Raw genomic sequence first — 14,039 nt, 5'->3', positions numbered from 1 at the left:
CCCCAGGGGAGTGGAGAACGTCTGTCTCTGTTGATCTGGCACAAAATAGGGCCTCAATAAATATTTACCAAGTGAATGAATGGTTGCCTGCTTTTCTCCTTCTTTTGTTTAGTCATACTCTCTTTTTAACCTCCTACAATGAATCGCAGGGCCCTGCATGGGCCAGTTCTACTAGGGTGTGGATGTAGGATGAGTGGAAGAGGTAAGGGAGATGAGGGATGAGTAAGGGAGGCCAGGGATCCGACACGCGAGGGAAAAAGAGAAAGATATTCCTTGGAGGTGCAGGGCCAACAAAGAGCCAGACGCAGGCGAACCCAAGCTGGAGCACCCGGGGATCCGGATCTGCAGTGGGGACGGGCCCCACCCGGGGTACACCCCTCCCAGCGCTGTGCGCGCTGCCGGGCTGCACCGGCGAGGAGCCCCCAGCCCGCACCCGGCGCCGGTCCGTGGCCACCGCCCCCGGGGCGGTGCCGGGAACACGCGGCACCTCCGCCGGTCACGTGGGGGCCGCTCCGCCGGGCGGCGCTGCTGCTGCTTCCCGATCTCGCCCTCCCCGTGCCGGGGACGCGGCTCGCGCTCCCGCCCGAGCCCGGGGAAGCGGAGAGGAGGCGGCGGCGGCCCGGCCCTGCGCCCGCATGATGCCCGCGGCGGAGCCGGGCGCCACCGTCCTCGTGGAGCTCGCGCAGGCGACGATGCTGCGGGCCGCGGGGCCGCGGCGGAGAGGGTAGCGGGGCGGCAGTCGGCCCCGAGGCGCCGGAGGCGGGCGGAGCAGGAGGAGGAGCGGCAGGCATCCTCCGCGGCGCGGCGGGCGGGCGGCGGCCCTGCTGCCCCGGCGCGCCCCTGGCCCGGGAGCCCGGAGAATGCGAGCTGCGCTCCCCGCCTGCCGCCGCCTTTCCCCGCGCCGTGCGCCCGGCGCCCAACGGAGCTGCTCGCGTCGCCGCCGCCCCCCAGCTGCGGGCACCCGGCCGCTGGCTGCGCTAGGACCCGCCGCCGCGGGCTGCCGAGGGCCGGTGGGAAGGGAAGAACGCGAGCGAAAGGGCCCCGGAGACTGGCGCCCGCCGGGGCGCAGCGCGGAATGTAGCTGCGGGTTCCCGCGCGAGGGTGTCGGCCCGGGGCCCCGCCATGGCAGGGACGGACAGCGGGAACCTGAAGACGGTGAGGCTGTGGCGGGACGCCGCCCTGCGCGCCAGGAAGCTGCGGAGCAACCTGCGCCAGCTCACCCTCAGCTCGGCCGGGGGCTGCCCGGGAACCGACCAGCTCGACTCCCCTGACGCCCCCCAGCTCGTGCTCCCGGCCAACATCGGGGACATTGAGGTGCTGAACCTGGGGAACAACGGCCTGGAGGAGGTGCCCGACGGGCTGGGCTCGGCGCTGGGCAGCCTCCGCGTCCTGGTCCTGCGCCGGAACCGCTTCGCCCAGCTACCTCCGGCAGTGGCCGAGCTGGGACATCACCTCACGGAGCTGGACGTGAGCCACAACCGGCTGAGCGTCCTGGGCGCCGAGGCGGTGGGCGCCCTGCGCGAGCTGCGGAAGCTCAACCTCAGCCACAACCAGCTCCCTGCCCTGCCAGCCCAGCTGGGTGCGCTGGTCCACCTGGAAGAGCTGGACGTCAGCTTCAACCGGCTGGCGCACCTGCCCGACTCCCTCGCCGGCCTCTCTCGCCTGCGCACCCTCGACGCGGACCATAACCAGCTCACGGCTTTTCCCCGACAGCTGCTGCAGCTGGCGGCCCTGGAGGAGCTGGACGTGTCCAGCAACCGGCTGCGGGGCCTCCCCGAGGATATCAGTGCCCTGCGCGCCCTCAAGATCCTCTGGCTGAGTGGGGCCGAGCTTGGCACCCTGCCGAGCGGCTTCTGCGAGCTGGCCAGCTTGGAGAGCCTCATGCTGGACAACAACGGGCTGCGGGCTCTGCCCGCCCAGTTCAGCCGCCTGCAGCGACTCAAAATGCTCAATCTCTCCTCCAACCTCCTGGAGGAGTTCCCGGCCGCCCTGCTGCCCCTGGCTGGCCTGGAGGAGCTCTACCTTAGCCGCAACCAGCTCACCTCGGTGCCATCCCTGATCTCGGGCCTGGGCCGTCTTCTCACCCTGTGGCTGGATAACAACCGGATCCGCTACCTGCCCGACACCATCGTCGAGCTCACCGGCCTGGAGGAGCTTGTCCTGCAGGGGAACCAGATCGCCGTGCTGCCAGACAACTTTGGCCAGCTCTCCCGCGTGGGCCTGTGGAAGATCAAGGACAACCCTCTGATCCAGCCCCCCTACGAGGTCTGTATGAAGGGGATCCCGTATATCGCCGCCTACCAGAAGGAGCTGGCTCACTCCCAGCCGGCGGTCCAGCCGCGCCTCAAGCTGCTTCTGATGGGTCAAAAGGCGGCAGGAAAGACCCTTCTCCGGCACTGCCTCACTGAGGACAAAGTGGAGGGGAAGCTTGGGGGAGGGGGCCAGGAGAAGACTTACCCGCCTTCACCTCCGCCTGGGAGCAAGGGCATCGAGGTGACCAGCTGGACGGCGGATGCGTCCCGGGGCCTGCGGTTCATCGTGTATGACCTAGCCGGGGACGAACGCTACGAGGTGATACAGCCCTTCTTCCTCTCCCCGGGGGCCCTGTACGTGCTGGTGGTGAACTTGGCCACTTATGAGCCGCTCCGCTTTCCCACCACCGTGGGCTCTTTCTTGCATCGGGTGGGGGCCCGGGTGCCCCACGCCGTGGTGTGCATCGTGGGCACCCACGCCGACCTGTGCGGGGAGCAGGAGCTGGAGGAGAAGTGTCTGGACATCCACCGCCAGATCGCCCTGCAGGAGAAGCACGACGCCGAGGGGCTGAGCCGTCTGGCCCAGGTGGTGGACGAGGCGCTGGCCCGGGACTTCGAGCTCCGCTCTGCCAGCCCTCACGCCGCCTACTACGGGGTGTCGGACAAGAACCTTCGGCGGCGCAAGGCCCACTTCCAGTACCTGCTCAACCACCGGCTGCAGATCCTCTCGCCAGTTCTGCCCGTCAGCTGCCGGGACCCGCGCCAGTTACAGCGCCTGCGCGACAAACTGCTCTCGGTGGCCGAGCACCGCGAAATCTTCCCCAATTTACACCGCGTGCTGCCGCGGTCCTGGCAGGTGCTGGAGGAGCTGCACTTCCAGCCCCCGCAGGCGCAGCGGCTCTGGCTCAGCTGGTGGGACTCAGCTCGCCTGGGGTTGCAGGCCGGGCTGACCGAGGACCGGCTGCAGAGCGCCCTCTCCTACCTGCACGAGAGCGGCAAGCTGCTGTACTTCGAGGACAGCCCGGCCCTCAAGGAGCACGTCTTCCACAACCTCTCCCGCCTCATCGATATCCTCAACGTCTTCTTCCAGAGGGACCCTTCCTTGCTACTGCACAAGCTGCTCCTGGGGACCAGCGGCGAGGCCGAGGCCGAGGGCCGGGCCGAAAGCTCCCCGCTGATGGCACCGCCCGCCCCGAGCCAGGACGCGCTTCGGGCCACCCAGCTCCATCACTACGTGGAGGGCTTTCTGCTGCATGGGCTCCTGCCAGCCCACGTCATCCGGTTGCTGCTGAAGCCTCATGTCCAAGCTCAGCAGGACCTGCAGCTGCTGCTGGAGCTGCTGGAGAAGATGGGACTCTGTTACTGCCTCAACAAAGCCAAGGGCAAGCCCCTGAATGGGTCCACGGCCTGGTACAAGTTCCCCTGCTACGTGCAAAACGAGGTGCCGCACGCGGAAGCCTGGATTAACGGGACCAACCTGGCCGGGCAGTCCTTTGTGGCTGAGCAGCTGCAGATTGAATACAGTTTTCCCTTCACCTTTCCACCCGGCTTGTTTGCCCGCTACAGCGTCCAGATCAACAACCACGTGGTGCACAGGTCGGATGGCAAACTTCAGATCTTCGCCTACAGGGGGAAAGTCCCGGTGGTGGTGAGCTACAGACCTGCCAAGGGGGTCCTGCAACCGGACACCCTGTCCATTGCCAGCCACGCATCCTTACCGAACATATGGACGGCATGGCAAGCCATAACCCCCTTGGTAGAGGAACTGAATGTCCTACTTCAGGAGTGGCCTGGACTGCACTACACCGTGCACATTCTCTGTTCTAAGTGCCTTAAGAGAGGGTCGCCCAATCCACACGCTTTCCCAGGTAAGAGGGCAGAGGGACCTGGTTCTTCTGCAGGGTGTCTTAAGGTGCATTTGGGGAAGATGTTTGTTTCTCCTGTGTCAGACTGTTTGCTTAATCTCACTGGCTTCCCAGCAAAGCTTTTCAAGGTAAATAGAGGCGGACTGGGGGACCAGCAAGAGGCAGTCAGTATGTGAACAATATGAAATGCAGTCCCTAGGATTCTACTCTTCTACTAGAAAGACTCAGACTTCTGAAGTGGGTTCTGGTCTAAACATTTTGGATCTCCTTTTCCATCTTCCCAGTTCAGCCCGCCTTTCCTGGAAGGAAATTTCAAATGGTTGCACAGAAGATGGGTGGTGTCTGATGTTGAGTCATGGGCTATAATGCTTGTTAGATCCATATCCAAGGAGTGCTCCAAATTTGAAATATCTGTCATCATATTCTTTTGTTTAAGTTCAGACTGTGACCATAATGTAGAAATTATTGCATCTTTTTCTTAAACTCCAGAGAAGAATGTTTTGTAACCCGGGTGAATGATGATTAGTAAAGACAAAAATGTCAGTCTGTAAGGCGTGACTCAATTCTGGGATCTCTGTTTCACCCAGTACACTCTGGGGCATGAAAGAGAGATTACTGAAATCTCTAAGGGGAGTTTTGGGGGTATTTCCTGGTAATTTTGTGCTTTACCGACATCTTGAAGCCTGGTTTTGGTTAAGTGTTAGAGAGTGGAGCTTTATGGAAGGGCTTTGTAAGAAATGGAATGGATAAGAAACTGACAAGTTTTTGGGTTTTTTCCCCCCTCTCTTTGGGGAGTGTTTTCCAGAAGACTTTTTTTTTTCCCCTAATGTTTTAGGTGAGTGGAAGAATTCCAAAACTAGGGGGATTTTTTGAGCCTGGTTAATTGGTATACTAAGTGTCTGGGAATGGGTCCATTTATTTGGAATTCTTCTCTAAACAGCTCTGATTTTTGTGGTGCTGGCTTGGTTAACAGCATTCTAAGTGTCCTAAGGACAAACCCAATGATAGCATCATTGCCAGTGTCTCCCCTCGGTCCCCCACCCCAGAGTACACGGAGGCGGTGATGAAACGGAAGACTGCATGCCGCTATCATCTTTGTTCTAGTCTCAATGCTGCTTATGATAGTATCACGAAGGAATTGGACACCAGTATTTCCGAAGGTAACATCTCCCTGTTGCCCTAGATCTAGGCTGAGTGTAATTCTTCAGCTTGAAAAAAGCTACCATATCCAGTTACCAGTCAGTTGAGCCTCCATTCTCTGTATTATGTAGTGTCCCTTCAGTTTTATGTTTGCCATTGTCTTTTATGCATGAAAGCAAAATACTTCTTTATTGTGCCACTAAATTGAAGAAAGAGGTTGAGGGTTACATATTCACAGAGCAGATTATTGAAAGAGCTACTTACAGGCAGTTCTTAATGCAAAGATAGAACATTAATAAAACTGATGTTATTAACAACAAAGGGAAAGACAGAAATTATCGAACAAGTAAGGATCTGAGTAGAGGAATTCCAAGAACTTTGAAGAGTAAACAATGAGGCTGAATTTTTTTTTCTAACCTCAGCTCTTTATTTTTTAAGTCCACAAACAAGCTCGCCTCCAGATGCAGAAAGGACCCCCCTCCCCACCCCATTCTCCTATTGTTGTTTTGCCTTTTTGTCTTTCAAAGGAGGTTCACCTGGTTTACAGTCCATCTGTAGGGAAAAGAGGATTCAATGTAAAAAGCAATTAAATGGTTGAAAATTGTCAGAACGTCTTAAATACTGAGTAGGAATAAATCATCAGCTGTTTTTATTATATGGCCTGAACATTTCTGTCTTATTTATGGTCAGAGAAAAATTACCTTTTTTGCTTCGTTTAGGACTATATGTCTTCCAAAAGTAGCAGAGAGTACAGAGTAGTGGGGAAAGGATGATTATAATACATTTATTACATTAAGAAAACAAGGGGAAAGAGCATTTTCTTCTTTTATAGTTTTCTGTGATAGCCATCATTTGTTAGTATTTGTCACAATTCTGAAAGATTTAGAAGAGCTAAAATAATAAAAAGCTAGAAGGTGATATAAGAACAGGGTGTTCAGTTAATGAAGGCATGTATACATTTAAGAATATTCTCAAGTCCCTAGTTTATTAAAATATATTGTAGCTCTGCAGAAACCTTTGAACGCTCTTGGTAGCCTTTCCTCTCTTTAAGTCATTTGGCTTTTAGAGATGTTAAAAAAGCTGGTTACTTAGTTTTACATTTTATTGAAGTGTCAAGTTCTCTTGTAAACTAACAAGTTTATATACAATGGTGAAAGAAACACTGGCTCTTTAGTTTTTTCAACTTCAAGACTTTAAGATTAAATAGGAAATTAATCAGTGTTTCCTTTGATATTATGAAGAAGAAACAAAGTTGCATTATTATCTTACCTTTTCTTTCTTATGTGTGAAAAGCCCATTTTTGCTCTGCCTCAGTCCATAGGACACTGAATTTCCTGGCCTGAGCTGAGCTAAGGTAGTTGGCCTTGGGAAGTATAATGCTAGATTTCTCTTTTCTTATTTTGATTTACAAAAGAAATGGCAGTATTCTGGAAAGTGCTTAGTCCCCTGGCTGCTTGTTTTTAAAAGTTCTTGTAAAAAAGATCTAATCATGTTGTCAGAGAAATCACCTGTTGGTTTCATTGGAAATACATGGTTGAGTGACAAGAGGCTTTTGCAAACTGAATGGAGGCCCAGGGTGCAACCTGCGTGTCAGGTGTGAGTCCTTACCTGCCTTCTGCAGATACTGACTTGACTGCCAGCCCTGACAGCCTCTTTAACAAGGGAACTCGGTGGAATGTTCTTGGCCTAGAGTAAGCTGCTTCTTGTGGGATATTTACCTATGTGAGATTCTAGTGCTTTGCTATCCACTTCAGTGTTTGAAAGCATGCTGTGTGTTTTGCAATTGGAAGAATGTATCTTGGTGAGTTGAACTTGGGCCACGTATGATTTTGCCTGACGTATCCTACTCTCCTAATTATTCAAGGCCGTTCTTAAGAATAATTGGAAAGCCACCCAAAGCGGTAGGCAGAGAACTGGTAGATGATCGTTTATATGTTTGATCCCTTTGATTCGCTTGGTGGCTCAGCACCTTGCTGCCTCTCCCTAGTCAAGTGCCTTTTGTCCCTGTTTAATTTCTTACACACTCTGTACCTCTCTGAAGCCCTCAGTTTTGCCTTGTTCTGTGGCTGTTTGTGGAGGTCCTAATATCTCTTTGGTTAGCTTGTTCACTGGTTTTCTCCAAGCAGGAAACACACCAGAGGCTCTGCGGCTTCTGTAAGAACCTCTGAGCTGTCTGCTAGATGACTGGTCTTTATGAGAAGTTTTTTTCCCTTTGATACTCAGATGCTCTGTCAGATTCCCAGGTGGTACTCTTGTGGTCATTTCCCTTTGTCCTGTGTCCCAGCGTCCCTCCCCAGCCCCACACTTGTCCCTCTGGTGTTCTCATTGTGGCTGTATTTCCAGCCTTGCCCTTGAATGGGCCCTTCACTTTGACTACTGAAGCAAAGCAAAATCCTTGCCTTATTCTATCTCACTTTTAGATTTACTGGAATTTGAGCGTGACCTAGTTGCTTGGATTGAATTAGTCATTGTTTTTAATTTTACAAAGGTTATTAAATATCTCTTTAGTTTGGCATTATTAATATTGATGCCGCTTGGCTTTTATTTTTGTGGTGAGTCCTCTTTGAACTCTCTTGGACTTTGTTTCACATAAAAATCAAACTCTTCATCTTGCAGTGGAAGAAAGAAACTCCTCGAATAACAGAGTTCAAAGACTTGAAAGGCCATTGGAGTGTTTAAATTATTTTAAATATTTGAGGCCTCTCCTTCAAACTCTAGAATCAACTCTCAAGTCCATCTCTGCACAAGCAGTTTAGAATTGCCTAGAGAAAGTATTTTTTAATTTGTTAACAGATGTTTTGTGCATCCTCTACCACCTGTTCATCTTATTCCCCAGGAAATCCAACCTGTTTTATTTAAACTTATTTTGTATTGGGCTATAGCCAATTAACAATGTTGTGATAGTTTCAGGTGAACAGCAAAGGGACTCAGCCATACATATACATGTATCCATTCTCCCCCAAATTCCCCTCCCTTCCAGGCTGCCACATAACACTGAGCAGAGTTCCCTTGCTCTACACTAGGTCCTGGCTGGTTATCCATTTTAAATACAGCAGTGGGTACATGTCCCAAACCTCACCTATTTTAGTTCTCACTCATTCACTTTATCTGGACACCTAGAAAATGTATAGGGTCTACTTCACAGGGTCATTCTGAGCATCAGGAGAGAGACTGTCTGGGAAAGTAGTTGTTTTCCAGCTTCTGGAGGAAGTGAGGGGCTTCTGCTCCATGTACTGGGGGTAGGGAATGTGAGGGTGGGGGTTGGGGGAGGGTGGTTGCTGATATTGGAGTGAGCATTTCTGGTTGATTTCTTCACCTGCTAACTTGCTTTTCTCCACTGAAGTTTTAGTTAAGGATCTGACCATCCATCCATCAGGGAGGGTTTTTTATTTTTAAGCAGGGGACCTGTGCTGGCCTCATCTCTTGCCCTCTCTTGTCTGCTGCAGCCATGGCCCGCCTGAGCCCAGGGCTGGAGAGGAGGGTGGTTTGTGTTTCAGGCTCTGCCGGGGGCAGGCTCAGCCAGGACTCTGTTCCCCCGGCTCAGCTGCTCTCATTGCAAAACCAGTGCCGGGCTGCTGTTGGTTTTCCCGTCCTCTCAAGCTGGCTGCTTTCACTTCAGAGGGGAGCGCTGGGAGACTCCGTTTTGGCTTCCTGCTCCAGTCCTGCTCCAGCACTCATGAAGCTGACCCTCCCATCGGGCTTATGCCTCAAGTCCGTATGGCCTCGGGAACCGAGAGTGATCGACAGGCATCTCAGATAGCCTCCAAATATATATGATGACCTGTCTTTTTTTTTTTAAATTACTTTTTACTGAAGTGTATTGCTTTAAAATGTTATATTTCTGCTGTACAACAAAGTGAATCAACTGTACATATACATATATCCCCTCCCATTAGAATTTCTTTCCCATTCGGGTCACCACAGTACATTAAGTAGAGTTCCCTGTGCTATAGTGTAGGTTCTCATCAGTTATCTATTTTATACACAGTGTCATAGTGTATTTATGTCCATCCCAGTCTCCCAGGTCCTTCCTCCCCACCTTTCCCCCTTGATATCCATATATACGTTCTCTATGACTGTGGATGACATGTTTTGTCAAGCCGTCAAGGCCCTCTCTGTGTACAGTATGGCAGTTTGCTCTGTGGTTATACCCTCACTTTTCTGATGGTTCATGTGATGGCACACTGCTCCCCAGGTGGTGCCTGGCATGGGGATGAGCAGGTAGAAGGGACTCAAAGCAGATTGGTTATTTTTCAAAAACTCAAGAAATTCTAGTGTTTCTTAATTGGTTCCTCGGCCAAGTGCTTTTTGTAGGTTGCTTGTGATGTTCTTGTTCTCAAAGTGTGTACTTGCAGAAGTGTGTATAGTTTTCCCATGGGATTTTTCTGGCACATCAGTCCTTGCCCTCTGTGTCCATCTTCCTGATCCTTACAGAGATGGTGGAAGAGCAGTCAAGGGGCAGCTTATCAGGATGCGAAAGTGACAGAAGCGTGGGTGTTGGCCTCAGAAAGCTTCTACCACCTGATCTTGGAGTCACTCTCTTTGAGGCAATAGGTGCTTCCCTCCCTCCAGTATCAGCTCTTTCTTTCTAACTAGCCCCTGACCCTCCCTTGACATTATCCTGTAGATGTAGGAAAGTATAAATGGTAAGGAGAATGAAGGTGTGATGGTGGTGATGCAGGAAAGAAGGGGTTTGCCGTGGTGGGTACCCACTGTTTTGCCTTCTTCGGAGTGCTGTTGATTTCCAGAAGCTCCTTCCAGCGTTCTTGCTGGTTTAAGTTCAGAGGAGACCATGGAAGAGTTGCTGGCTGTAACAAAGGCAGCTCTGGTTCCCACATGCTACAGGCTATGGTAACGACTCCCAGACACCATTGCCAACAGGGCTGACTTATTTGTGGAAAGGGAGGAGAAAACTTTTAAAGTTATTTTTATATTTGGCTCTGAATGCAAGAAAACATTTTCTCGTCTGTCCTTCCTTAACCTAATCTCTTAGATGCAAATAATGATGCCTTGTTTCTCCAAGGGTAAATTAGTGAAGCCATCCGCAAACTTCTCTCTCTTTAGCTGTCTGATTACAAAAAAGTAGAGAATACAGAAGGAGAAAGAAAGCCAGAGTGAGGAGCACAGGAGCAGGCGAGAGGCCCTCAGGTCCTGGTGAGATCCTGCAGAGGTTTGCCTGGTGGCTCAGAGGTTAAAGTGTCTGCCTGCAATGCGGGAGACCTGGGTTCGATCCCTGGGTCAGGAAGATCCCCTGGAGAAGGAAATGGCAACCCACTCCAGTATTCTTGCCTGAAGAATCCCATGGACAGAGGAGTCTGGTGGGCTACAGTCCATGGGGTTGCAAAGAGTTGGACATAACTGAGCGACTTCACTTTCACTTTGCAAGCCTGGAGCCTGGTTTACCGCCTCAGGAAGGAACTTCCTGCTCTGGACTGGCAGTCCTAGGCACCCGGGCCCGTACCAGCTGTTTCCTTTGCTTTTGCAAATCTGTGCACAAGGGTGGGTGGGAGAAGGTCGAGAAGGAGAAAGGAAGTTGTGTTAAGTTGTATCAAGGCTGCTCTTTGAGGGTTCTCTGTGTCATGCCTGTCTTTCTGCTTTTTTGGATGGGCTGGCTTACTGAGTCCAGTCCTGCTGCTCTTCCTTCTCCTTTTTATCGAGGTGAAATTCACATACGTGATATTAACCATTTTTTAAAACAATATAGTTTTTTTTTTTAATATCATGAGTAACCCCAGCAAAAGTATTTAAAGTGTTTAAATACTTTTAAAGAATATTCAAAGTATTTAAAGAATTCACATGTTATGATTCCTTCTACTGCCCATCACCTTGGTTCCTCAATGTATGGGTCATCGTCTTCAAGATAACCCTTTTAAAGAGAGCTTTTGCTAAGATAACAGTTACCATTTTAGTCCATCCACACTTCTTTTGAGTTGGGCTTCTTTGATCTCCACTTGAACATGGAATTGCTTCCAAAATTCTCCATCTGTAATCTTTGGGGTCCAGTTTCTTTATGCAATTTACTTTAGGGCCCTGGAAGTTGTAGGAAGTACCTTGCTATTTTGGCAAATGATCTAAAGTAGATTGTTCCTTCATCTTTTCTAATACTAAAAAGTTTTGTTCCATCCAGCTTTCACTCATGAGCCTGGCAAAACAGGTCACAGGTCTCCCTGTCATCTCTGCAATAAAATTACTGTGATGACAGCAAAACCTGTGTCTCAGCGTGGCCACATCAATAATATCTGGACACCATGAACAACAGTGCCCATTTGCATCTAGAAGGAGGCTTGAAATGAATAATTTTTTTAATAGCTTATATTCCATTTTATTTTTTAAATAAATTTTTATTGGAGTATAGTTGCTTTAAATGTGTTAGTTTCTGCTGTACAGCAAAGTGAGTCAGCTATATATATACATATATTCCGTCTTTTTTGGATTTCTTTCTTGTTTAGGTCACCACAGAGCTGAGTAGAGTTCCCTCTGCTAGGTTCTCGTTAGTTATCTATTTCATGCACAGTATCAATAGTGTATATATATCAATCCCAAATCATGCCACCCCACCCCACCCCCTGTCCTCCCCTTGGTGTCCATATGTTCGTTCTCTACATCTGTGTCTCTATTTCTGTTTTGCAAATAAGAGCACCTATACTGTTTGAGATGATAAACTGTTTTTGAGTGAACAGTTCCTAGTATTTGGTGCATTCACAGTGCCTGGCAGCCACAACCGTAAGGCAGGTGTTTCTGGAAGGAAGGAGCCGATGAGGTTGGTAACTTCCTGAGATAAGTGGTTTGGGATTCTTTTGCCAGGCTCTTTGTGGCAACTGTCTTTCTAAGGCATGACTTGAGAAGGGATTCTTAAGCCGGGCCTTGAGATGCCACACTGATGGACATCTTTTAACACGGCTGCCTTGAGAATCCGCTTCCTTAGGGTTGATGCTAGAGAAGCCTTCTGGTCTGTTTTGTGCATGTGTGATTTAACGGGGGGCTGACACACAAAGGACATGTAGGAGAGAAGCACACATAAGTACCATGTAATTACTGTCTTCTGGACGGTGCTTTTTCCCCCACATAGATTTTGCATAGAGCTCTGGCAGAATTGGCAAGGCTGTAGGCATATATGAGGGTTAAGGGGATGGGGATTGCATTAATTCAAAATTAGGTCGTTACCAAAGACAGGCAAGTGTATCATAAATTTGTGAGCTGGATGCTGGCATCAATCACTGTTGAGTACCTGCTGTATATGGATGTCTGTGCCAAATTAGGATTTTTAGGAGAATAAAAAAATACCTGGCCTTAGTCATGAAGAATCAAGATGGGATTTCAGTTAGTGTAATTGTTGACTTTTGTACATGTGGAATCTGATCATATATGAAGAAATTTCATTACATGTTTGAGGAATGACGAAACAACACTGGTTTTTTATCTTTTAGAAGGAAATGTCATATGGAGGAAAACTTGGGTATAATTTTGAATTTGCTTGACATAGTCATTCTTTGCACTTGTTTATAGTTTAGGTCACTTGTTTGCAAGAAATCTCAGGCAGTTCTGGAGAGGATGCTGAAAAACGAAAAGGCATTGTATCTGAGGATTTCTCAAAACTTCCAAAATGAATGAGCTTTTTTTGAGGAGGGAAAAATGCCTCCTCTTCAGGAATCTTTTACATTTCTCCGAGTCATTTGTGGATTTGCATCTGTTCTGAGACACATTGACATCCGCAGTGATTTCTGAACCCCAAAGACTGCATGAACACCGCCTCCAAAGACAGTGTAAATTAAATTGGATTCTGTCATGTTAAAAATATATGGCTGCTGCTTAGAGATGTCTTTGTTAAGGAATGCTTTGTTGGGGTGGTTTTCTTCTCTTAGGCTATTAAATGTTGACAGAATTTAAAGAATTAACATTCCTAGATCCTCTCCACTTCCGAAATGAAGCATGTGATCTTGACATTGTATTAGTACCGTGTTACAGTAGCAGTGAACTTGAGGGTAGCAGAACAAGCCTCCCATTCTTTTCTTTCCTTCCTTTTTTTTTTTTTTGAAACGAGCAAGTTTAAAACAGCTAATGGGGAAGGAACATAAAAAAATAATATTTCTCTCAGGTACAGTTGTTTGACTCCTCACTTTGTTGTTGTTTCCAGGGGATTCTTATTTTTCATGCCATAGGGTTGTTGTTATATTAATCATCACATCAGTCACTCTGGGGATACAGAGTTGGGAGAAAATGAGAGTCAGTAACACTCTTGAGTTCTTCTTATGTTCTAGAGACAATGCGAAGTACTTCTTATGGGTGATGTCATTGAATTTTTCCAGCAGAGGGTTGGTATTATCATTGTCCTGACTTTCAGGGGGAGAAATTGAGGTTCACAGGGTTGGGTTCCCTAGAATTAGAACACCCTGGGATTTCAGCCTCAACCTCTGCTTCAACCCACTGTCCTGCCCTGCTCCTTGAGGCTGGATTACCCACTGCCCCTCAGGACCCACAGACTCACCTCTGTCCTCCTCTTTCCTAAATGTCCATTCTGTGTTACTGCATGCTGGCCACAGTCTCAGCGTTGGACATATGGGGTCTGATAAGGCATAGACCTGCTGCACAGAGGTCAGCAGAGGTCACGGTCAGGCACTGGGAACAGGTGAGGTCTCAGCCCTAAAAGGGCTGCACTGCAGTTCATTGCAAGATTTCCTATCCCAGTCAGCCATGGAGAAGTGGGAAAGGGTATTTTAAATTAGAAAGGTGGAGGGCATTCAGATAGATTAGCAGGCAATGCCTTGGGGTGGGTGTGTGTGCC

The 14,039-nt window shown here is 49.5% G+C and overlaps 1 protein-coding gene and 1 non-coding gene across 3 annotated transcripts in view; one reads left to right on the top strand and one right to left on the bottom strand.

The window, feature by feature from the left end:
- The first annotated feature begins 941 nt into the window (after positions 1–941).
- MFHAS1 (malignant fibrous histiocytoma amplified sequence 1) overlaps positions 942–14,039 on the top strand; it is a 111,171-nt gene continuing 98,073 nt past the window's right edge. For both annotated transcript variants that reach the window (XM_040243192.1, XM_040243193.1), the window contains exon 1: positions 942–4,120. In XM_040243192.1, the coding sequence (XP_040099126.1) occupies positions 1,123–4,120 (2,998 nt within the window). In that variant the 5' untranslated portion in view covers positions 942–1,122. The remainder of the gene's footprint in view (positions 4,121–14,039) is intronic.
- On the bottom strand, positions 11,408–11,542 carry LOC120865922. The gene has a single exon (XR_005721561.1). It is a non-coding gene; the product is annotated as a small nucleolar RNA SNORA1 (small nucleolar RNA).

Source organism: Oryx dammah, unplaced genomic scaffold (genome assembly GCF_014754425.2).
Source record: "Oryx dammah isolate SB20612 unplaced genomic scaffold, SCBI_Odam_1.1 HiC_scaffold_7, whole genome shotgun sequence".
Taxonomy (NCBI): domain Eukaryota; kingdom Metazoa; phylum Chordata; class Mammalia; order Artiodactyla; family Bovidae; genus Oryx; species Oryx dammah.
This window is presented reverse-complemented; position numbering and strand designations above follow the sequence as displayed.